This window comes from Pygocentrus nattereri, chromosome 3 (genome assembly GCF_015220715.1).
Source record: "Pygocentrus nattereri isolate fPygNat1 chromosome 3, fPygNat1.pri, whole genome shotgun sequence".
Taxonomy (NCBI): Eukaryota; Metazoa; Chordata; class Actinopteri; order Characiformes; family Serrasalmidae; genus Pygocentrus; species Pygocentrus nattereri.
In genome coordinates, this window is record NC_051213.1 from 24139348 (window position 1) to 24164405 (window position 25058).

The window sequence follows — 25058 nt, forward strand, 5'->3', positions numbered from 1 at the left end:
CTACATATTCCTGTCTTCTTTAGATTCCATCGTCCTTAACATCTTCCATTGTCTGGAAATTGAAGCACTTCAGCGCTGGGGAGAGAGACTGTTGTGTATTCAGTAAGGACCCTCAGGGTGTTCATGCGCCCTGACAGAGACTGCCTTTCAGTGAATGTACTGTACAGATACCTGGAACAAATAGAGAACTTTTCCTCAGTCGTCTGCCCTTCTGTAAATATGCTGGGGGTGAGGGCTGAGCACTGTAGGACAAATGCAGTATTCCTCCCTGAAACTAAAGGGAGACTGACATGTGCCAAGTCAGAAGTGATGAAGGACCCCATGAGGGGTGTGCAGTGTGCGCGCCATCCGGAGACATCATGCAAGGGACCGTTCCGCTGATGTCACTCTGCCCTCAGAGGGGAAAAGACAGTCTATAGAGTGGCCTTTTTTTGCTTATACTTGGTATTACACACTCTATTTCCTTTTAGGGAAATGTAATAACCTTAACAAATAATAGTGATAAGAATGATGGTGAATAATAAAAACAGTAATAATAAACATTCATGACTGAGGGTGGCCGAGCAGAAGTGTGCACAGGTGGACTCTGCATGGACAAACACGAGGATATTTGTGTATTTGTGTATGTCTGTATAGATTGCTGTAATTTTCTCTTAGACTGATTCATTGGAAAGTTATAATTAGAAACTGTAATGCACAAGGTTTTATGATGTAATGTTGAATTTGAATTTATGTGAAGTGGCCACCTTTTCATGCCTCTCTTACTGAGACTTGAGACTAGCCCTTCTTTTGGAGCTCACTGTTACAGAAGGGGAAGGGGAAACCGATGGTCTTTCTCTTTCTCTATTTTATTTTATTTTTTTTTGTCCGCACACAAGAATTTTAGACTTAACGTTTCGCATCATGGTTTTAATCTACACAGTACAACAGTATATGATGTTTTAAGCCCTTTTAATACATGGGGTTCAACCATTTCAATCAAATATAACTCATGTTTCTGGCAAATAAAACTGCATACTCGTCTGAATAAGAATAACTTATTAAAATGTAGACTTTTTTTTAGAAAGTCATTGTGATGGGCAAGTATTGACACAGCACTATGAATAAAATTGTTTTTATAGAGTAATGGCTGACAGGGAAACTGTTTCGGCAGGAACGTTTTTTTTTCTTTTTCTTCTTTCTTTTTTTAATGTCTATGGCCAGTAGAATAATAGAACATGTTCTGCTGTACAGATCTATTCCCTAGATTAAACTGACTGTTGTGTATATCTGGTCTTCCTTTTATTTTGAAACATTTTAAATATATTAAAATTTTAAATAGGTTGCTATTTTTTTAAGCACAAAATGTTAGCATATTATTCCACACTACAAGACTTCATCTTAATACACTTGTTCCATGTTAGTGTAGCGTTGCAGCTCATCTTATGTTTGTTTTTGATTATATGTGAACTTTTAGAAGCTGTTTTTTTCTGTTTAGTTGTCACTTATGAATCTAAATTAAAAATGCTTACAAATAGTATTTTCCTGGTCTAATTGTACTTTTTCACCAAATATAATTCTGCTTAAAAGAAGGTGTGATCCAGTCCTGTTCTGTTATAAACATTTGAAGGAACTCACCAACCAAAAATATCCAGCCAACAGCGCTGTGGGCAGCATCCTGTGACCACTGATGAATGACTAGAGGATGACCAACACAAACTGTGCAGCATCAGACGAGCTATCGTCTCTGACTTTACATCTATAAGGTGGACTGACAAGGTAGGAGTGTCTAATAGAGTGGACAGTGTTTAAAAACATCAGCAGCACTGCTGTGTCTGATCCACTTAGACCAGCACAACACACACTAAACCACCACTACTATGTTACTGTCACTGTAGTGCTGAGAATGATCCACCCCCCAAATACTACCTGCTCTGTGAGGGTCCATGGGGGTCCCGACCACTAAAGAACAGTGTAAAAGGGGGCTCACAAAGTATCAGAACTACAAAGTGCACCTCTAGTAAGTGGAGCTGATAAAATGGACAATGAGCGTAGAAACAGTCATAATGTTATGCCTGATCGGTGTTTATGCTTTGTGCTCTCAAACAAGAATTTACGATGTAGTTTGAGACATTCGCTTCAGATGTCTGGTTGCCACCACCACCGCATTTCACGTCAAACCGCTCTGAATGACACTACATCTGATGTTCCGTGGAAATCGACTGGATTCCCTTTTTAAGCGTGTATGACATTTCATCGTCTGTGCCGTCAGCGCGCTCACTGGATCCTGATCGTTCTAAACACGTGACCCGTCATAAGCAGTTAAAGTTGGTCCGTTTGCAGTAAATATTTGGCCCGTCTGGTAAATATCTCAGGAAAACAAGTTTGCGTATTTCAGGGTGGACCTCTACTCTTGAAAAAACGCTGGTGCCTCGGGCTCCGAACCAGCAGGAGCCGCTGTGTGAGTCTGGCTGGCTTGAATGTGTCAGCGAAATAAATGAAGGGTGAAGGCGCTGAACTCGTGTTCACACTCAGAGAGGAGCAGAGCTGAAACCGGCCGGAGAGGAGAGCAGAGCTGCGTGCGTGTTTTATAACGGCTCCACGAACAACATCACTTTTGGGAGTTTAATTGTCAAGGTAAGTGACTCGACAGACCGTGCGGCTCGTTTAGTAGAGCGGTTCGTCGCAAATGACGGACTTCGTGTTGCTTCGACGTCGGGTTTGGAAATCATGCCGGCGGTGTTCGCTAATGCTAACGCTAAAGCTAGCGACTTTCACTCCAGTCGAGCCGTGCAGCGGCGAAGCTTTTACTGAAATGCAGGGATTTCAGCAGTGGCTCCTGCTCAGCCGGTTCTCCTGCCGTGTTCTGAGCATCACACCTGCATGTAAAGCGGTTACCTAGTCCCGCTCGCCCTCCGCTGTGAGTCGGTTAGCAGAGCATGCCCAGCCGCGCTGCCCTGAGCTCGCCTCTGTTTGAAACTATGACGTTAGTTAATGGCTTCAGTTTGGAGCGGAAAGCAGCTGCTAGTGCCACCGTGTGTCTCACGAGAAACCCAAGAACAGCTCTTTGTTTATTTGCTTCTGTTCAAAAGTCCATTTGCGTTAAACAGCGGTGCCCGTCAGTCATATTTACAGGAAGCCGGCGCCAAACGGTCACGTCCTGTCCGTGAACAGCAGCTGTAACTTCACTCCATCAATGGCTCATTCAGCCTGGATCCAGCCACTCCAGTGGGACACGATACTAAATTCCTTGGCTTTATTTAACATGGACTGTTGAATCATTTAATCAATTGACCAGTCATGAAAGTGTCGTGAAGTTAGGTTTGAACTTCATGTGACTTTGATGATGGACGACTAGTAGGAGTTGTAACTTCTCATGTTTTTTGGATAGCAAACAAAGCGTCGAAATCTGGGGAGTCTAGGAGTCGCAGTGTAGACTTTGCAACTCCTAGTTCGTGTCACAACTAATTTAAATAAATCTTGAGACAGTACGTTTCTCTGTCAAGCCCGCTGAGATTGTTTGCATTTCAGTGATTGAATTGCGCAGAAAATGTTGTGAACGTCCGCCCGTCTTGATGTAAGCATCTGGGTGAAATTTCACTGTCACTTGCGTAAGTGAAGCGAGTGTTTGTGAGAAATAAACTGTAGCTTCTAATATTGGGGACTTTTAAATATTGGGTACTTTTAAATTTTTTGGAATTTAAAAAAAAAGGTAGTCTTCACCAGATAGTAAACGAAGTCTGTGGACATGTACAGCACTTATATAGTGCACTGTTTGGAGTAAAAGTTTTCTTTCATGATATACATGAGGATTAAGGAGCCACTTTAAATGCAGCCCCTGGGGTGGGAGGCAGATTGTAATTGTGCGCACTCTGTTTGCCGGCTAACTACTTTCATTTCAGCACTAGCTGGAGATTTTACTAATCAGCACCCAAATGCTATTTAAGACTAACTGTGCTCCTGCTTTAATAGACAATTTATAAAAAAATAAAAATAAAAAAAAACCCTAAGAATGTAAAAGTTTCTGTTTACAATTCCCTGAGTGTTGCCGAGGAAGTAGTGAATATGTATGGTATGTGTGGTGGGATTGTGGGCTGGTAAGTAGGGATTGGTGATATGGCAGAAATGTTTTAAAGTACTTCAAGATTTTTTTCATGATGCACAATATGCCACGTTCTATATTGTTTCTGATATCTGAAATGTCAGTACTGTCAAACATAAAAATACGAATAATTCTTGTTTAACATTTCTCATGTAGTGCTAAACCAAATCCACATTCGCAGGCCTAGTTATAGTCTCTTTGCAGTGAAACGTGGTTGGTCAGTGTTCTGGAAGTATTGACAATATTTGAAACTGCAATCTCTTTATGGTATGTGACTAATTTTTGAAGTTTTCTTATAGGATTTTGAGCTGCAATGCCTGCCAAAAAAGCAACAAAGAGGCTAAAAGAGAGCGCAACAGAGGACTCAACAGTCTTGAAAAAAGTGAAAGGTACTGTTAAGCTTTGAATAGATGATGCTGGTTTCATTTAACAAATGCGCTTAGTTGATCGCAGGTTATATAAACTATTTCCGAATGCTATGTCTTAATGAAATGAAAATGGTGCATATCATTGACTGATTATCATCAAGACTCAAGGATGTGGCAGTAGTTAAATCTTTCTTCTTTCTGGTTTGTTATTGTGTTTGTCTATAGTGTCCCATAAGAGTCATGGGCAGGAGAAGGGACTGGTCCTGGTGCTTGGACAGGGTGATGTAGGTCAGCTGGGCCTGGGAGAGAATGTATTGGAGAGGAAGAAACCAGCCCTGGTGTCCCTTCCAGAGAACATCATACAGGCAGTGGCAGGGGGCATGCACACGGTTTGTCTCAGCGATACAGGAAACGTAAGTCCTTGGATGTATATGTGGTGGGGGGGGTTAAAATCCAAAACATGGCCTCTAGAAATGTTATGGTGCATTTCAGATGTTGTTTCTGATACGTCAGATGCGTAGAGATAGTTACCTGTAGAGTATGTTAACCTATTCTCAGTAAAATCAACAAAACATGCTATTTCACCAGGAGTGTTCAAGTTTTCGTGTAAGACTAGGTTTCATTATATAGAGTAACTGCATAGAATTTTGTTTTATTCAAATTTTCAAATTTATTTGTATAGTGCTTTTTACAACGGATGTTGTCCCAAAGCAGCTTCACAGAATTCCAGAAAAGAGTTTTAACAAGAGTGTAAAATCTCAATTTAGTTTTGTTTCTAACTTCCCTTTGTAACTAGAGCTGTTGTAGAGGCCTGTCATTTATTGTTCCACAGATGTATTTAGCCAATTTGACGAGCTCTTATTGTGTCCTGATGCAGTGCTTTTACTCTGATGTGCTGTGGTTTTTGTGGACTGTTGTGAATGGGTGTTTTTTTGCTCCCTAATGCAGATCTACACATTCGGCTGTAACGATGAGGGTGCTCTGGGTAGGGATACATCAGAGGAAGGCTCGGAGATGGTTCCAGGGAAAGTGGAGTTAGCTGAGAAGGTCGTGCAGGTCTCTGCAGGGGACAGCCACACTGCTGCTCTCACAGAAGAGGGAGCGGTCTTCATGTGGGGCTCTTTCAGGGTGAGCCAGTTGTTTTCACTAAGCAGTTGTGTTCAGTTTTCAGTTGCTGGTCATGTCTTATGCCTTTGTAGCTCAGAATTTTAAACAAGTTTTCTAAGTATAGGGATTATATGCTGTTTACGTTTCACAAATTTTAATTGTATTTACTTCATTCTGTTGTATTGACCCAATTATATTTAAACATTTCAAATGATCAATAAAAGTATGTAATTTTAGATTCCCTGTTTGAGACTTAAAAATTGTCTATGAATAAAAATTATTTTGTTGCAAATATTTTCTCCTCTGCAGGATAACAACGGTGTCATTGGTCTCCTTGAACCTATGAAAAAATCTGTCTTACCTGCCAAAGTCCCTCTAGATAAATCTGTGGTTAAAATAGCTTCAGGTGAGGATTTGGTTTTTGTCATATTGGAAACATTTTTATTTATTTATTTATTTTTCTCTAACTAACGGAAGATTTATGCCTCTGTAATAAAAGGCAATGACCACCTGGTGATGCTGACTCAGAATGGTGAAATCTACACCTCTGGCTGTGGAGATCAGGGACAGCTGGGGAGGGTGCCAGAGCGCTTTGCCAACCGTGGGGGCAGGAAGGGATTGAGTACGTGTTGACATTTTTATGATTGTCTTAAGTGTAATGTGTAAAATAAGTGATTTCATAGTTCCTGTCTGAGGTGCTTTTTAAGTATTTTATTGTACGTATGTATGTATGTATGTCTGTATGTATCTTTTTCCTCCCATGTAGTGAGGTTGCTGGAGCCACAGATGGTCATGGTCAAGCCACGAGGGAAAGTCCACTTCACTGATGTCTTCTGTGGGGCATACTTCACTTTTGCTGTCTCTAAAGATGGCCACGTCTATGGCTTTGGCCTTTCCAACTATCACCAGCTGGGTAAGTGGACTCAGTGTACTTTTAAAGTGCATAAGTATGGATTTTATGTTATCTAAATAGAGAATTGTTGAATTACTGCAGAATTTAGAGTCCAGTGACTCCCATTGCTTGAAGAACCCTTGGTAATATTGACCAGTTTTTCATCAGTACAAATGGAAGAGCTGTTAATTCTGGTGTTCAAATAGTGCTTATACTGTATCTTTAGCAGGACTTGATCAGCCGTTTCATTCTTTTTTTTTTTTTTTTTTTTTTTTTTTTTTTTTTTGCTTATTTTGCTTATAATGTATTTGTGTTTTTTGTTTAAGGTACCCAAAGCACAAATACGTGTTTTGTACCAGTAAAGCTCACTGCTTTCAAGAATTCCACTACCTCATGGGTAGGTTTCTCCGGAGGCCAACACCACACTGTCTGCTTAGATTCTGAAGGTAACTGCACATTTTGAGCTGCAGACTTTTAGAAGTAATGGATGGTGATCAGCAGTCTTGGGCTCTTGGATGGATTATTGAATTGAAGCAGTATCCTTAAAAGTGAATTCTTTTCTTCCAGGTCACGTATACAGTCTCGGTCGGGCCGAGTATGGACGTCTGGGCCTAGGAGAAGGTGCTGTGGAAAAGAGTGAGCCCACACCAGTCACAGGGGTCAGTGGGGCCTGTGTGGTGGCTTGTGGTGCGTCTGTGAGCTATGCCGTCACTAAACAAGGTTGGAATACATAAATGATTTTTCTGTTGAAATGTTAAAACAATTGTCTGTTTGAATGACAAATTAAATGGTGATATGTGAAATATATCATGTAAATGGAGCAACGGACTATTTAGCACAATTATGCTATAGAATTTTGGTATGGGTGCTTTAACTTGGCTTACACTACTCTTGCTTTACTTAGATTTCATGTTTTGAGCAAAAATCTGCCCATTCTGATCTTGGCCAATATTCCGGTTATGTGTCATATCAAATATGAATATTTCCATTTGTGATCAGTGAATTATTTTTAAATTTTTTCCCGTTGTTTTGTATTTGAATATACCATCTTTAATGCATTGCTTAATATATTCTTACCTAACCTTCTCCTCCAGGAGAAATATTTCTTTGGACTTGTTTGAGTATGTTGAGTGTTTATGTAGTGCTAGTGACCTCTTGTCACTTTGATTGTTTGCCTTTTTTGTATTGAACTTCATTGTTTTTGTTTGTTAGGATCTGTGTTTGCTTGGGGCATGGGCACTAACATGCAGCTGGGTACAGGAGAAGAGGAAGATGTGTGGAGTCCAATGGAGATGTCTGGAAAGCAACTGGAGAACCGCGTAGTTCTCTCAGCCTCCAGTGGAGGGCAGCACACGGTCTTGCTGGTCAAAGACAAGCAGGAGAGTTGATATTAAACCCAAATGTTGTGGAGCTAGGCTGAACTACTGTGTCAGTGGTAACTGTAAAACCATAGCTTGAACTGGGATGGGGAATCTGGGGTTGCTAAGACTTCCTGTACTGAACCAAGCCAGCCAATTGGTCAAGATGGTGACATGAGGGAAAGATGGGTGGGTCTCATCTGATTAATCTTTTTTCCACTTTGTGGAGAGCTCAGATCTTCACTGGATGTATTCCAGTAGATCGTGATCAGAGACTATTTTTTAAAAAAGTATTTTTTTGCTTGTTTTTCTTAATTCTTTTTAATGAGAATCTGTATGTAGGCATTGTGGGGGTCGCCAGCAGCGAGTGAAAATGTGCATGTATGTGCTGAGAAATGATTTCATCACTGATCAGGTCTTTTTAGAAAGTTCCCTGCAATGCAGTTTTAAAATTTTTTTTTTTTTTTTTTTTTTTTTTTTTTTTTGGTGCGAGCAATAAGTCTATGCATCTGCAGTGTGTTCATTACATTTTTACAGGGAAAAAAATCCTTTGATATTGCTGTAAATTGTATTACGCTGTTTTCCTAAAAATGCAAATACAAATTGTTGATTGCATCCATAATGTGCTGGCCCTATGGGAAGTGTAATAAAACTTTAAGTCTTTCCAGACTTCTGAATTTTTTTATTTAATTTTTTATATATATTTTTTAATACTAATTAGAGAACTGTTGTTTGCCCAATAGAAATTATTTGGAGGTAAAAAATTTCATTTTGTTTGACCTGATTCAATTACCAGTGTTATTTCAGTAATTTGCTTATCATATCAAGCGTTTCTTTTGTTTGTTTTAATAGAAAATCTCCTTACACTCTAGTGATTTACGTGTTGCTGCCTCAGGGTTGCTTCTACCTTATGTAGAAATGAAATGATCTTGTACAAAAATCTCCAGACCAGATTTTGCCCATGTTTTTACTATGACCATAGTTAGGTCAGTCATTTAATCTTAATTAGATTAGTGATTTCTGGTTATGAAGTGTGTATTCATTGGGTTGTACTTAAAGTAGATTGTGATGCTCAAATTTCCTAATCCTATAAAAGTTGCCTCGAAATGAGGATGGTGTCTTTTTATCAAATTCGGATTAAAGCTTGTCTAGTTTTTGAGGTGTGTGTGTGTGTTTCCACAGTGACTCATGCAGAGATTTTAGGGTATTTGCGTGAGAAGCTCTAGGCTGTCCCCCCCCCCCCCCCCCCCTCCTGAAACCTTTAAAATGCTAACAGCCTCTTATGCAAGCACTTGATTGGTCACCATTATTTAGTCCTCTTGTTTTTGTTGATTCCCCCACCCCACCCCATGATGTCCTGTTTCTTTTGCTAACAGTCCTATTTTCATATGAAAGAACTTTTAGCAAACCATTCTTTGTTTTTTTTTGTAATGTTTCTTTAATACTGGAATTATTATTCAGTTCTGTTGATTATCCGTAGTGAGGTCAGGTACTGATGAATGATACTACCTCAACCCAAAATTATTAGATGGAGCTCCATCTCTCTAGAGAATACAGTTAAACTGCCCCAGAGCTCAGTGCCAGAAGGCTATATACTCATCAGTGCTTATAATTGGACATTGTGACTATGGGCTCATGTGCAGCAGCTCCAGCATCACCGCTCTATTAGCAGTGCTTTTCTATGGAAATTATAAAAGCTGTGTGAGCAACTGAACACCTGTATCAGGAGATGGGTGCATCCTAAAACAGCTGATTTCACAAATTAGAATTAGATAATGGAGATATCAGCAAAAATTAGTTGAACTGCTTTTTGTTTGTAGGGAGTCTTTAATCCTCCATTGAATGGTATGATGCGGAAGATTGGGGGGAAAAAATCAAATTCTTTCAGAAGACACAATTGTGCTAAGCAGCTGGTAGCAAGTGGGATAAAGGCTTCTACTGGCATTCTGAGAAGAGAAAGCTGGATAATGAGTAAATGATGGCTCATCAGACAGTATTTTCTTTGTGTTCTTATGGTCTTTATTTTGATGTTCAGTGTGGGTTATTTTTTTCTTAGTTTTGTGTTACAAGTAGCCTCCTTTTCATACATATCAACATGGGACAGCCAGTGAGGCTGTTGGCTGGAGTTTGGGTAAGGGTGATGTTAAGTTCAAGCATTAAGGCAGCTTTTCACTCCGTTAACTGTATCATTTTGCATAAATAACAACAATATTTTGTTAAAAATAGCTTTAAAAGGTAAACAAGACTGGTGTTAATCTTACAATAAACGCTTGTTGCATCAAGGCAGTTTATTTGTTTTGTTCCTTATTGTTCTTTAATCTGGTGCTTTATTGTTTTGTATTCTCCCTTGTCTATTAAGTCTACTTAGACACAAGTACATTTTCCTCTAGCAATTTAATGATGCCCCCTCTTCACTCTCACCCGCAGTGTTTTCACTGATGTTGCTCCCTCTGGCATGACTAATATGGGGCTATGTAAGGTGGTGTGCAGGTTTTGATCTTGCTGATGAAAGTACTTACTGTCAGGGCTTCCTCACCATTTTAGTGGCTCACGCTGCTGTTTTTCACCCACTCTAAGTGCCTGAAAAAAAGCTCTGCTCTCTGACACCCTCCCTATTACGGAATGCTCTCAAATCCTTGAGGAAAATAGAAAAAGAGTACGTCCAGGTGAAAACGTGATGTTTGAATACTTACCTATGTCTTTATTGTTCCACACCTGAGGATGAACCCATTAAAAGCACTATTGAGAGCTGCTGGGGATTGTGTCCCAGCTGTGTCATGTGGCTTTCCATGGCACATTTGGTTGTGTTATTGTATACTTCTTTTCTGTCTGTCTTGCTCTGGAACACGATGGACGACTGAGCTAAAGTATCCTTATGAAGTAGAGGGGAAATGTAGTGTTTTTATTTCATTCTTGTGCTGTGTGGCCAGAGCCTCAGATCAGAGGTAGTGGTCTTTTGCCTTTCAAGTAAATAGAACTGTGATGTGGTGTGACCTGCTGCTTTTACAAGCAGCCTGACCAAATAGAAAAGTGTTAATCAGATATAGTGTGTCTTAGAACATATGTTTCGAGTTAAATGAAAGAGTTTTGGTGCCCTTCTCTATCACGCTTACCAAGTAAAAGAAACTCTTGGTTATTAGCATGTTTGAGGATAGTGGCAGTATGTAACAATATATAATTAGACACAGTAATTTTTATATGTATATATACAGACAAATTTGAGTTAATGAGGACCAAATATAAATGTTAACATATTAAATGTATTTGTTTTACTTTTGTATAAGCTCTAATATATGTCATATATAAAAAACATTAGCTATGTAAAATCTGCCAAAGAGGTTGAGTTTGTTTAGGTGGACAAGCCACAATATCTGCACAAAGTGTCATGAAAACGTCAAGAATAATGCTGGTATCTGTGAAAAAGTTGCATCACGTAGGAACAGCAATGGTTGAAAACTGATGCTCTCTGACAGCGAAGGGCAGACAGTTAACAGAATATTCTGGAAAAAAAGAAAGAAATCTAAAAAAAAGCCACCTTCCTTGTCCACCTTCAACCAAAACATCTCACCTTCAGCCAAGGCATCCATGTAATAAAAAGTACATAAAAACAAAGAAACATACATATCCTGGCTAATTGGAGGAACATGCACTACATGGGTGAAAGTATATGGACGAACATTACATTACATGCTTGTTGAGTATCACATTCAAAAGCAATGGGAATTCATTTGCAGTTGGTCCGTCTTTTGGTGCTTAAAGAGCCTCCACTCTTCTGGAATACTCTCATATTGGAATGATTCTAGATTTTAGAACTTCAAATAAAATTGACCAATTATCTGTGAACTGCTATTTTCGCATTCAAATGGACGTATACATCTGCAAAAAATACTCCTTTGTTTTGCTAACAAAGAACATTAGTAAGTGGTCATGCTGTGCTGGACTTGCCAGTAAATTGCCCTTGAGATAAGGAGCAATTAACACATTATGTGACCCATCTGCCATACAATGTGTAAGTCAAGAGTTTGGTAGCTAAATAGAAGCTTTTTGATTTTTCTCATATTTAGTAGATTGGAATGATTGTGCAGCGAGGCTTGGCTTGCAGTCACCATTTCACTTCATCCTAAATGTATTTGATGGGGTAAAATAATTTTAATAATAATAATAAGTACCTTGCTTTGTGCACAGGAGCACAGTCATGCTAAAACAGATAAAAGGTCTTCTCCAAACTGTTGCAACAAAGTTGAAGGTACACAATTCTAGAATATCACTGTATGCTCTAAGACTGGGATTTCCTTATGGTGCTCAGCCCAAACTATTAAAAACAGTCTCAGACCATTATTCCTCCTCCACCAAACTTTAAAGTTGGCACTAAACATTCAGACAAGCAGAGTTCTTTCAGATTTGTCCACAAGACTGATAGGTGGATCTTAGGCTTGTGTACATCTGCTCAGAAGTCCCCAGTGAACACTTCTTGTGTTTGTGCTTTGCTCTTTAGCACTTGTGCAACTCACTTCAGAATATCCAGATAAGCTCATTAGAAACTGATATTATTAAATTAGCATTTCATATCCACATGTCACAAAAAAACATGGAGACTTTTTTCCAATTAGCATGGATAGTCTCAAAATAGGTGTGATTCCACTGAGGCAATATGTTTGTTCTTTCACAAATTGCATTCAGGTATTTTTGAATATGAATGTCTAGGTTATTAAGCAGAATTAAGCCTATCTCTGATTTCTATTATTACCTCTTGAAGGTACAAATTCAAGTGAATTAAACCACAACAATTTGTAGCAGAGATTTTCAAAATACAAAAGTAGAAGGGCCTGATTTCCAATTTGTTTCTGGACAGTTAAGACATTCTGTTCTACTGACTTATTTACCCAAACAAACAAATTATCTTCACAGTCACTAGCACTCACATATTCATTAGTCTTATCATTTTGCCATTAAATGTTTCTTTTTTTTCCTCTCTCAATAACATCTATTGAAAACTGGCCTTAGAAAAACCTCTCTCCTTTTGAGCATAATTTAGTTGGTGTTGAATACATTCAGTGTTAATGTCACCTCTTCCCCCATCTCTAATTTTCAGCTTGTACAAAACACAACCTGGAGAAAATGAAACGTATGATTAGGAAAAGGATTATGGTATATTAATGTTTCCATGTTGTGATAAAACAATGCAATTTATGATATTTATAGGCATAACAAGATGTTATCTTTTAGTTTAATGTAGTCTTGGTTAAACATAAAAGCATTTATTTATCAAAGACACAGGCACATGGATCTATGGGCTACATTTGTTCACTTATTTATTTATGTATGTATATGTGTATGCATATCTACCTCTTCTTTCAAATGAGAAGATGTGTGTATTTTAATAAGTCTGATCTATGACTATTCAGAATCTGTCTCCAATTCATGGATTGCTTTTTAGGTTTATTCTCACACTGTCGATACATTTTATCTTTGAGCCAGTATACATCCAGTAAAACAGCATGTCACTTGTTCATATAATAAAAGTCATTAGATGCTCCATGTTTTCCATAGCAAATAATAATATACATGGTCAATGTTAGACACATACACAAAGATGTCAAACAAAGTTTATGTAAATATCAAATCAACATTTTGATTATTATATTTAGCTCCAGTTGTCACAGATGCAGAAATAAGGTGATATACTGAAGTTCACGTTTGCAAGAGAAAACTTATTTGAGCATTATCAGAGTCACACTGCAGAACACAACAGCAGGCAAAATCAGAGCATCAAAGTCTTCACAGTCCTTCTTAAATAAAAAAAAAAACCAACAACATCAAACTCATTTAATTAGTCTGCTAACACTAAATACAGCTTAAGATATTTATATAAAAAAAAATAAATACAGAGGAAATTTGCCACAAAAAAAGCTCCACCAAATACATGCTGTTATAAAAGAACTTGCAATCATACATCTCTCTCATTTTTAAGTTCACATTGATTGTTTCACAGTCACAGTATATGAACTGCATGAGCATATTAACAGGTACAGAAAAATAAATGAATTTTAAAAAAAAGTTCTTAATAGAGTCATGTCCTGAAAAATTCATCAAAACGTGTTATTTATTCTATGCTCACCAAAAATGGAAAATACTGTTACAACACAAAATGCATCATTGGTGAAAAATCTTCAGAAATGGCTGCAAATGTGACATAAATTCTATGCTTCATTAAAATCGACCAATTATTTGTAAACTGCTCATATATTTCTGCACGAAATGCCTGCTTGTTTTGCCAGTAAAGATAGAACATGAGTAAGAAAGGCCAAACTGTGTTAAATTTGTCCTTGAGACAAGGAGCTATAACAACATTGTGTGCTCAATCTGCCACACACTGTCAACAGTTTATTAGCTAAATCAAAGCTTTTATAAAAGATTTGTAAGTTGATATTTTTAACTAAATCAGTAAGGTGAACACTGACAAACGAAGCTCTTAACAAAACCACTAGATTTTAGTGTTTGCAATGTAAGCCAAACTATCTAATCATGATTTGCTGAGATAGTTTTTTGATACTCATCCTCATCTGCTTAAATAACCTCTTCCTTGCAAGTTATCTTCAGTTTCTGTCATGAAGGTCCTCCTACACTGTGATATTCTCTGTATTTTGTTAGAGCTCTTTGGAGTGAAGCCATAGAAGAACACCTTTTGATTCCCCAAGAAACATTTCAATGGTTGGTTCATTTCTGTAAATGAGATGTGTGAATATGAACTGTTTTAAAGTGCAACAAATAATGTACCAGGTCTACCTTTAAGTCTGAGCATGATTCTTGCCAAGAGGCTGCAAAAAGCAAAAAATCCCAATTATTCTTATAATGAGGTCTAGCATTTCATTGCATTTAGGTTGACTGTTCAAATTCCTATTTCTGTGATGGTACCAAAATATAATTATCTGTACAGTTCAGGAATTGCTTTTTATTGTACTGAAATAAAGCAATGTGTCATGCTGCTGTTTGGTAGGTGGCCTGTATTTATAAGGAGTTTATAAAGACAAACCTTAAGCAGACCTGCTTTCACTCCTGTTACTTTTCCTAGTCTTTTATCAAGGCACAGAAAGGCACATACAGCAACACTGCCAGCATGAGCAACTTGCTTCCTTTGGCAATCTAGCACCCTTTAGGAAATGGGTGTTCAATGTTCATTTCCTTCTATTGGCTATTAGAGCTAGCAAACAGGAAACAAAACAGAAATTACATATTTTACAACAGCAAGTCATACTTACAAACTGTTTTATAGCAGATGTTGTTTTTATGTATGGATGTGTAAATTATATTGGTGTGTGAAAGTGAACAGCAGAAAAACATTTATGCTCTACACTGTCTTAGAACTCCAGAAAGTTAAAAGTTAAAGCCTAATGTTTTGGGAATGGATTGTTTTAAATACGCCTAACACAACTGCAATTTTGTCACTGTTTGTGACTGTTGTATGTAGAGTGTTAAGGTCATAATGAATCTGCTGTAATTATAGTGTATGTCCATTTCATTTCAGCAGATCATCTCTTGACTTTTATTACTATGTTTTTTCAGTACATCCATAAATCAAAGGTTTTGTATGACAGAAACGCAATTCTCACAGATGAATACATAGTGAGAGACAAAGAATTCTCAACCAGGGATAACTGGTTGTTAAGAAATCAAAGCTTTACATGAAGAGGTTCAGAACTCAGTGGTTGAGATTTGAGTGCCTTCGGACTGTAGGTCCTGTTGCGTCCTGCTTGGTCCTTCAAGCGGCACCTGATCCAGCTCTAGTCATCTTGGCTTCTTCACTGAATGTGATGCGCCACACACTGAGATGGGTTCTTGGGTGGCATTGCGGGCTCTGGAAAAGTTATTCTGCTCTGTGCAAGAGCGAAAGGGCAAGCAAAATTCTCTGAAGCATCTCTTGAAGTTTTCATCCAGGAAAGCATATAGCACTGGGTTTAGGCTGCTGTTCATGTAGCCCAGGGCAATACAAAAGTGCCAGCTGATGATCACAAGGGGGTTCTTCTGGTCAATCTCCACCAAGGTTTTTACAATTATAAAGATATGGATGGGTGTCCAACAGATGATGAAAGCTGCCACTACCACAAGTACCATGCGGGTGATACGTCGTAGGTTCTTGTCCTTTTCTTTGGACCCAGAGAGCAGGCGCACGCTTTTTAGACGCAGGATCATCAGTCCATAGCAGACTGTGATGACCAGAACAGGCACCACAAAGGCAAAGATGAATACACAAATTTTTGTCACGGTGTCATAATACCAGTCCGGATCTGGAAATTTCAGCATACAGACAGTTTTACCTAAGGAGAAAGATGGAAAGGTTTTCATATTATCCAATAATGGGCAGTATTAGGGAAATCAAAGTCATTAGATCAGCAAATAATAAAAGCAGTATTTATAAATAGCTTACTTCCAAGCAAAAGCCTAGCAAGGAAATCACAAAACAGACTACAACATTCTATTACATGTTGTTGTAGTTAGGAAGCTGAAACTTACTTATTTTCTCAAAACAGATTCACCAGTACCAGTTTTTAAATATAAACAAAGAATTCCCTGAACTTATGATAGTACAATTTGGAGTCCCACAAGGCTCTGTTTAAGGACTACTTCTGTTTCCCTTAGGCACACTGTCACTTATAAGCATGGCATGGAATTAACTTCCACTGCAATGCTGATGACACACAACTGTTCATATCAATCAAGCAAAATGATGAAGCCTAACTTAGTAAGACCGGGGACTGAGAAAAGAAAATCACAGACTGGGTGACAAGTAACAAATTAAAAAGAAAAGTAAAAAGTAACTAAATTGCTACTACTTGGTCCAAAGGTCGCTAGATATAACTTGACTGAATACATTCAAAGGTCAATGACTTGGCAGTTGTGTTATATGTAGATGGAAAACATCATGGCAGTGCTACTGATTCTGATTTCTCATTCAATGCACATTGCATATGTTACATAACATCACTAGAACAGCTTTATTCCATTAATGAATATATTACTAAGCTTAGAAATATTCTATCTTTACATGAAACAGAGAAACAGGTCATTGATTTTTACATCTTCCAATTGGATTACAGTAATGTATTGTAATCTACATGTTCCAGTAGCTGCCTAAACAATCTACAATTAGTCCAGAATGCAGCAACTAGAGCTCTTACTTGAACCAGAAAATTTGACCATGTTAGCCCTGCTTTGTTGTTGCTGCTTTGACTACCTAGACACTCCACAGTTTTTAAAAATCTCATGAATGATCTCATATTGTTAATGTTCCCTGTCCAGCCTTATGCGCTGCCAGTCAATCAGTAGTTCCCATAGACCTAAAACTTGTAACACTAATCCAATTGTAGAGATTAGTCCAATCATAGAAGATCAATACTGGAAATACATAGAAAAGTTCTTAAAGCACTTACCCTTGTCGGTTACTCTGGTCACTGCCATGACCATGATTGGAATACCAATGGCAGATGACAGAATCCATATGCAGACATTGATGATCTTTGCTTTAACAGGTGTCCGGAACTCAAGAGCTCTCACTGGATGGCACACAGCAATGTAACGGTCTACACTCATCATTGTCAGAGTGAAGATGCTGGTGAACATGTTGTAGTAATCAATGGCAATAACCACTTTGCACAATAGCTCGCCAAAAGGCCAAGTGCCCATCAGATACTTCGCACTCTGGAATGGCAAAGTGCTAGTAGCCAAAGCATCTGCCAGTGCCAAATTAAAGATGTAAATGTTGGTTGCAGTCTTCATCTTTGTGTACCTGTTGAAATACATTGAAATGTTGTTCTACAGTGCTACAGTGCTATTGTTCAAATGCAGCAACATTATAATAATTTGTTAATAACTATAATAGCAGATAGTAATTACTTTGGTTACAGGAATGAAAATAAAATAAATATTAATGGACAATTGGCTTTGACTAATTACTTCTGACCATTTTAAATAACAAAGGGGTGCCTATATATATATAAAATATATATATATATAAACATGCTTCTTCATAGAAAACTGACTAACAATTTCAATTATTTGACTAACAATTTCAATTATTTCAGCTGTTTTTAAAATGGGACATTTATTCATCCTTTCATCCAGCGAGTCATGTCCATCTGGGATGTGTTTTAGAGTAAAATTAGTTCTTTCTATTCACTGATTTCACAGGTTTTTCTACTCACATCACATTAAGAGCTCAATTCCAGAAACCGAAGAAAGTTACATGAGAAATGCTACAAGAAATGAAAATATAAACTGTCTTACAAAAGGAATGAAACTTAAGCATATTTTATGATATTTAAGAAATCTGAGGGGTTGTCAGTTTAAAATCAGCTGTTAATTGAGAGCAGTTGATAGTATCAGGCTTGTTGTGAACAGTGCACCAGTGTTTAGTTTGTTATGCAGTCCTACATAATGACAAGCTTCCAGTGAATTAATTAAGCACGCTTCTCCTCTGTGAGTCATTGTGTAATGATCATTTCTAAATGATCCGGGAGAAATCCCTGAGCCTCGACCTGGCAATGACTGACAGTCAAGAAGATTGAAAAATATTTGTGTTTTAATGGACTGCAATGTGAAAAAGTTGGTTTTTTTTAAAGTTTTTTTTTTTTTTTAAATATTCTTTGAAAATCATCTATTTCAGTTAATCTTAAATATATTTACAAAGCACTACGTTATTGTCTCTTCTGGTTGTAGGACCAGTGTCTTATCCTTTAGCATTTCATAGTCCTGAACAAAAACTGTCTTTGATCTCAATGAAGCCATACATAGTAATATATATATATATATATATATATATATATATATATATATATATTACTTTATTTTTCACGTTTTAAGGAATAACAGTGTTTTCACTCTTCTACAATATATCTGTCTCTTTACCAGTGATATACAAGTGGACTTTTTACTTTCTTGGATCAAACCAGGTGGGTGAGTTGGGATAGACTATACTAGCTCAGGCTAGTTTGCTGCTGCTTCTTTTTTATTTTTTGTCACTGTACAAAGAAAAACATGTTCCTCCAAAATAGTACATTTACAGAAGAAGGTAAAAATGTTCTTTACGTTGATGATTTTGGAGTATTGGTCCAGTCATCGTGAACTTTTCACACAGTGTAAAGGTGCCAGGTTCAAGTTATGCAGAAAAATAACAATCGACAAAAATGGAGAAACATGTTTTTTTAGACAGCAACATTACATTTGGTTATGTACAGTATGCATTTGGTCCAGTTTTTGATTCTTACTTTGCACCAGTAAGATAATTTATTTTATGGGTCAACGGATGAAATAAGCTCAGAGTGATGTGATACAATAACATATGATCATAATGGCAATGTGAACTGATTTAATGCATTAAGTGGGTCAAAGAGTGCTGTAATATCTCTGCTCTGAACTCCAAAGATACTATTATTCATTTTCATGAGCAGTTAATTTACAAAGCACAATCTGTCAAATCAGTGAATCAGACAGACCCCTATATTTTCTCTTTTGCAAAACTCTGTTGTTCCCTTGTCATATTTCATTATGTGCTAGGATTAAATTTGAGTTTGCAAGCTGCATCTCACAGTTTGAGATAATAGTGTCGGGCCTCGAGTGCCCTTGTAGATGCAAATGGGAACATGCTCATCATGTTAGCAGAAAAAGTGGGCTGGGGTGACGGTGTAGCACCGCACACAAAGCAAGCCATGTAGTGCAAGTGCTTTGGTCACATGGCCTCCATCAGTGCTACATTTGCACTGCACAAGCACCTTGTGCACTTTACTTTGACATGAAATGCCACTTTAAGCAGAATTTGCCATCACAATGTGAATGTTATTATTATTTGGTAGGTGTGGGATATTACACAATGACAAGAAGGGCTCTAGAGTTGAAAAAATGTTTTTGTTTCTTACAGGTGAGGATTCTTGACATTCAGTCTTGTGCTGATTGTCTATGTTCTGTTAGTATATCTATTATGGGTTGCTTTTTTTTAAAAATGTGCTGATATGTGGAGAAAAGAGGGTGTTTGTACTGACTCCTGCTGCGCCTGCTGAGGGGCAAGCTGTCACCACTCCCTTGAGGAAATCACAATCTCCCTCTCTCCCTCTCTCTCTCTCTCTCTCTCCCTCTCTCTCTCTCTCTCTCTCTCTCTCCCTCTCTCTCTCTCTCTCTCTCTCTCTCTCGCTCTCTCTCTTTGTATATATATACAAACATGTACATATGTATATGTGTATAGCTCTTTCTCTCTTCCTTTATCTTTCTGCCACTCTCCTTCCCATCATTACTCCACTGAAATTTCACTGCACACATTATTTGTCCACAGTGAAGCTTACCAGTGAGTTGTAGTTCGGAAGACATTATATTGCTCTTTGGTATGAAATCTCTGTCTAATTATCAGCAGCATAAACTGGCTGTCACATCTACACGCAGCAGTGGCCATTAAAACAGTTTAAAGGCTGCAGCGCCTGACAGTCTTCGTGTTTGTGTTGAGCTGCCCGGCGATTCTTCTGTTTAAATTCCCAATCCAGTGTGTTTTACTGGGTTAAACACCAGATGATTCGTTGATAGAAATCGGCAATGTCATTCACTTAAGAGCTACCCGCACCGGTCCTACACACTGAGTAATACATGTAATGTGTGTGTCAGTCCTTACCTGACCACTCCGTACATAACGAGCAGGTTTCCGAACAGCCCCAGCGCGCAGATGGCTGAGTACAGCGCCGTTATGGAGATGGCCATCAGCAGGGCTGTGGATCCGCTCATAGCGCTCGGCTCTTCGCTCCTGTTGGTCAGAAGTCCGGCTGATTCTTCCGAAAAGTTGGAGTTGTAGGGCATCGCTGAATAGAGATCTTCAGCACCGCTTACAGTCACCGCTGGAAACTCCATTGCGCACCAAACAATGTAAACGTGTTTGAAGGACTTCAGCAGACTCAGGACTCTCGCTCCTGTGGTGGGGATGTGTGAGTGTGTGTTGTCTCTGCTGAGACAGAAGAAGAAATGACGAGTTTTCCGCTTTCCTCCAGTCCTCCCCTACATGTTTGGCTCTGCAGGCTGTCGTGGGTGTGCAGAGCAGAAACGTGCAGTGAAGAGCCTCCCAGGAGACTCTCTCTCCCAAGAGCTGGCTCTCTTTATGATACTGTATCGCTCAGCTGAAGCCAGTTTCACATATTTAGGAGTAGCTACTACCAGCAAGAGCTCAGCTGCATATACTGAGGCATAAAGCTAAAAATCACAGCACATTCCTGGTATAAACTCAGGCATGAATTGTGTTATGAAATGTGTCTCCATATATAGTCACAATTATTGCCACGCCTGGTAAAGATGAGTAAAATGGGTATAATAAATTCACGATTTGGTGGATAAGCTTAATCTCACACTGAAAAATGAGAAAAAAATCCAAATTGAATTAAAGTAGATGTAAACCAAAATGATTGGCACCCCTGCATTATATACTTTGTAAAACATCACTTAGACCTCTCCTATAACATCTTATAAGGTTGGAGAATGCAGAGCAGGGAGTTTGAGATCCTTCCTCTACAGAATTTCTCCAAATCGTCCAGAGCCCTGGGTCCTCTCTTGTGCACTCTCCTCTTTAGCTCGCTCTAAAGGTTTCTATTGGGTTTAGATCAGTTTGGATCACTGTCTTGCTGAAAGGTCAGTCCAGTAGCGACCCATTTTAGTTTCTTGGCAAAGGCAGACAGATTCCATGATTGGGCATGGTAACCATAGGCTCATGTGTGGCTACTTCAGAGTGTCCCATTTTATTGGCTCCACTTAGAAGGGATGTCTACAGACATTTGAATATATAGCGTATTTTGTTACTCCACTTGTTCTAGCAGTAAAGGCTAGTATCAATGCTTCTTTATATAACTTCATGCTGTTATTCATATTGACCTATTATGACTTCTATCATCACACTCCTGTCCTTGAGGCTCAATAGGGGTGAGATCTTGGAGTCTGGGGCTGAGTGGACTGAAGGCAGTATTAAAGAAAGATAACCTTGTCCAAGGTGCTGAATTATCCTCTTATGATCAAATCTCCATTAATAGAGTGCATACATACATATATATATATATATATATATATATATATATATATATATATATATATATATACACATGAGGACTCAGCATGCATAGAGAGCTGGTGTTGTTGAGGCATGTGATTGAGCGCTAGAAAATCAAAACAAATCCAATGACTGATGAAAAATATGAGTGATTAAATGTGATGAAATTCCTCATGCTGCTGCAAAATATGAAGGGCATCAAGTTATTGGTTCTGCTGTAGTATCTTAGTGAGAGAGAATTGACCTAAAGCTAGAAAAGACTTTAAAGAGTTTTTTATACTTTAACATTAGTCATCTAATCATGTTACCCTCCATCCATCTTATGGGAAATCTAACATCAACACCATCATAACTAACGTTGCTTGAAGCACAAATAGCAATTTAAAAAATGTAAGGTTGCGTTTATAAGTGTATGTGTATGTTTATGCTGACTGTGGGTCCCTAATGCATGTCCAGCTATAGAACTAATCAGCTTCTAACACTAGACCTGGAACACAATGAAGTCATGAAAACTGTTATATTATAATATAAGACTATAATGTATCTGAAATCACCTCCCACTGGAGCTGTGGTAATGTGATTGTGTGGAAAAGCCTGCGGAAACTGAGCTTTAATGAATTATTAATATGAGTACAGAACTGCATAATGGATAAACAGATCTGATTCATGAATGATAGACCCTTCCCTGTTCAGCACTCGCCCTTTATATACCCAACACACTTCACAGCACTTTGTCATCTACTTTCTGAAATATCGTAAAGGGGTATATCAATTTTCTGCCAAGACTGAAGTAACTAAAAGGTAACTGTCATTCACTCGCAGAATATTCTACTAACGTACAGTAGCAGTCAAAAGTTTGAAAACAGCTGACTGACTGTTTGTTTAGCCATTGTGATCTAAAGGCTTGGGCTTAAATGCTTGAAAGTTACATGAAGCTGCTCGAATGCCAAAAGAGCTGCACCAAGACAAACAGTGATAATGTGAAGGACAGGAAACATAAAGTTATGATTTGTTTTTGTTTGTTTCTTTGTGTTATTTTTGGTCATACCTACATAATTGATATTTTGTAGTTTTGATGTCTTTGTTATTGTTCTAAAATGTAGAAAATAGTTAAAAAAAGAGGAGTGGAGGGGTCTGTAAAATTATGCCATGCCATGTTTTACCTGTCTGTAAAGCAGTATAAGCTGCCACCAGTGGAAAGGGCTCTTAAAATAAAGATATAATAATAATAGTTGTGTATTGTGTGTGTGTGTGTGTGTGTGTGTGTGTCTCATCTTCACCTTTCTTATCATATCTACCAAGCTCCTGACTTGGAGAAGGAGTGCATTATCATTTTTATTTGTTTGTTTGTTTGTTCTGTGTCATCGACAAGTTCTGTGTTTCTCTTCTAAAATGACCTGCTGTACTACACAGGGAAAGGAATGGCATCTATCAGGCAGCAAACGTGGTCTGATAGACTGCTGCTGTGTGAAACTGCATGTTGCCATATCTGGATGACAGTGAATGATGGATCTCCATTACACATCATTTAGAGTTACACAACATGCTTAGTCACTGTGGAACCGTTGATGTCAAGCTGGCTTTCAGTTTCCTGCCAAACTGTATAATAGATCCTCTTCTCTGTGCAGTATTCCTGCTTTCTACCCCTATTTAACAGTTCAAACAAATGATGTATTTGTCTTTTTGTCTTACATTTCATCTTTATGTCAGTAACTATGTATGATATGTGAATTCAACACCAAATGATACATATTAAAGACTGTAGGGAGAAGGAGATAATCCTTTTGGTCCTTTATACAAATATTCTCCAATTGGTAATAAATGTCTAATTACTTTTTAAGGCTCTTGATTACTTTAAGCTTTTACAAGACTTTAATGAGACTGCTGACCTTTTCTGTGGATTAGCATCTGCCTGGTGTTTACTAAGCTCCTTATTTTCACAAATCTCAAGAGAATAAATTACACATGGATATTTTTAGTAGAATTTGATAATAATGAAAGGCAATTTTCATTCATCATAACATTCACCAAATCTTTCAAGATACTTATGCCAACTTCATAAAACTCATGCAGTCTGGTACAATACTACAAACAAATCTCATTTCCTTTCACTCCAAACAAGCACGAGCACACCAGTTTCTATTTGTTTAATCGGTTGATCTCAGTCCTTGAACAATTGATCATGTGTGCTTTTGCTTTGTTGGACTGAAAACCTACAGCCACACTATAGCTTTGCATATAGGATTGAACACCCAGCCATGAGACGAGTTGTCACTGGAATCTATTAGTCCAGGAACAATGTTCTTGTGTCCTCTGTCAGTATACACACTTGGATGAAGAGGCTTATGATCCTACAAGTAGATTAAATGTCACATTATTGCTGTAGTTTAAGAATTTGAAGAATTTCAGACAATAAGCAATGAGCTGTAATTAAATAGCAGTCTGCTCAACACAGAGGTCCTCTCTGCAGCTAAGTACAGGTAGTACAAGTATTTGTTTACCAGCAATTTACTGAGGTTGTCTGGCCTCAGGAAACCCATATTACAAGAGAGGCTGGAAGTCACTGCAAAATCAATGGCTTTGACCTCCTGTGACAAGTGTTCCATGCCAAAGATGGAGGTGCAACTTACATCTGTCCCAATTTAGCTGAGGCAAGATTTCTGGAAAACACCTCATTTTTGATTCCATGCTACATCAGTGGCTGTTAGTAGCTCCCTAGATGCAAATGCAAAAAACAGGTTCTAACCAGTTATTAATAAGTCACTCAACACATATAAAGAGAAGGTAGCAGATCTCAAGAAACATTATAGCCTGCTGCTTTAAAGCTTGCTCAAAAATAGCCTATGCAGGCCACATCACTTGTTGCATCCAATCAGGTTTCTAGCTATCCTTTCTCCATAGCACTATAGGAAAACTAAAAGTGCAATTAGCAATTATGAAAGGAAAACCCTGACCTCTTCAATACTGCCCTGTAGAATCTGAAAAATAGCAAAGTAATACAGAGCTTATGAAACATCTGGGACCCAAAGCTTTGAAATGGCTTAGCCAATTCTGCACCAAAGTTGCAATTGCAAATGCAAAGTAGATTTGATAAAGAGTTAAAATCACTGCTCTTCCAAAGACTGAAAAGAATCTTATCAGCTGGCATAAAGCTTTCTGCTAAAGTAGTCTACCCTCAGGCAACAGATTT

General features: G+C 38.1%; 3 protein-coding genes across 10 annotated transcripts in view; 2 read left to right on the forward strand and 1 right to left on the reverse strand.

Moving 5' to 3' along the window:
• Positions 1-1519, forward strand: part of phactr4b (phosphatase and actin regulator 4b) — a 42944-nt gene extending 41425 nt beyond the window's left edge. For all 8 annotated transcript variants that reach the window (XM_017724084.2, XM_017724086.2, XM_017724085.2 and 5 more), the window contains one exon: positions 24-1519. In XM_017724084.2, coding sequence (XP_017579573.1) covers positions 24-39 — 16 coding nt within the window. In that variant the 3' untranslated portion in view covers positions 40-1519. The remainder of the gene's footprint in view (positions 1-23) is intronic.
• Positions 1520-2461: 942 nt separating this feature from the next.
• Positions 2462-8475, forward strand: rcc1 (regulator of chromosome condensation 1). Its single transcript, XM_017724068.2, has 10 exons — positions 2462-2616; positions 4381-4470; positions 4675-4862; positions 5398-5577; positions 5866-5962; positions 6056-6178; positions 6323-6469; positions 6775-6894; positions 7016-7168; positions 7661-8475. The coding sequence occupies exons 2-10, from the start codon at positions 4395-4397 to the stop codon at positions 7834-7836; spliced, it is 1260 nt and encodes a 419-aa protein (XP_017579557.1). The 5' UTR covers positions 2462-2616; positions 4381-4394; the 3' UTR covers positions 7837-8475.
• A 4925-nt stretch (positions 8476-13400) lies between these two features.
• Positions 13401-20940, reverse strand: oprd1b (opioid receptor, delta 1b). Its single transcript, XM_017724070.2, has 3 exons — positions 20456-20940; positions 17235-17590; positions 13401-16121 (listed from the first exon to the last, which is right to left on the reverse strand). Exons 1-3 carry the CDS (start codon positions 20686-20688, stop codon positions 15592-15594), a joined length of 1119 nt encoding a protein of 372 aa, XP_017579559.1. The 5' UTR covers positions 20689-20940; the 3' UTR covers positions 13401-15591.
• Between the last annotated feature and the right edge of the window lie 4118 nt (positions 20941-25058).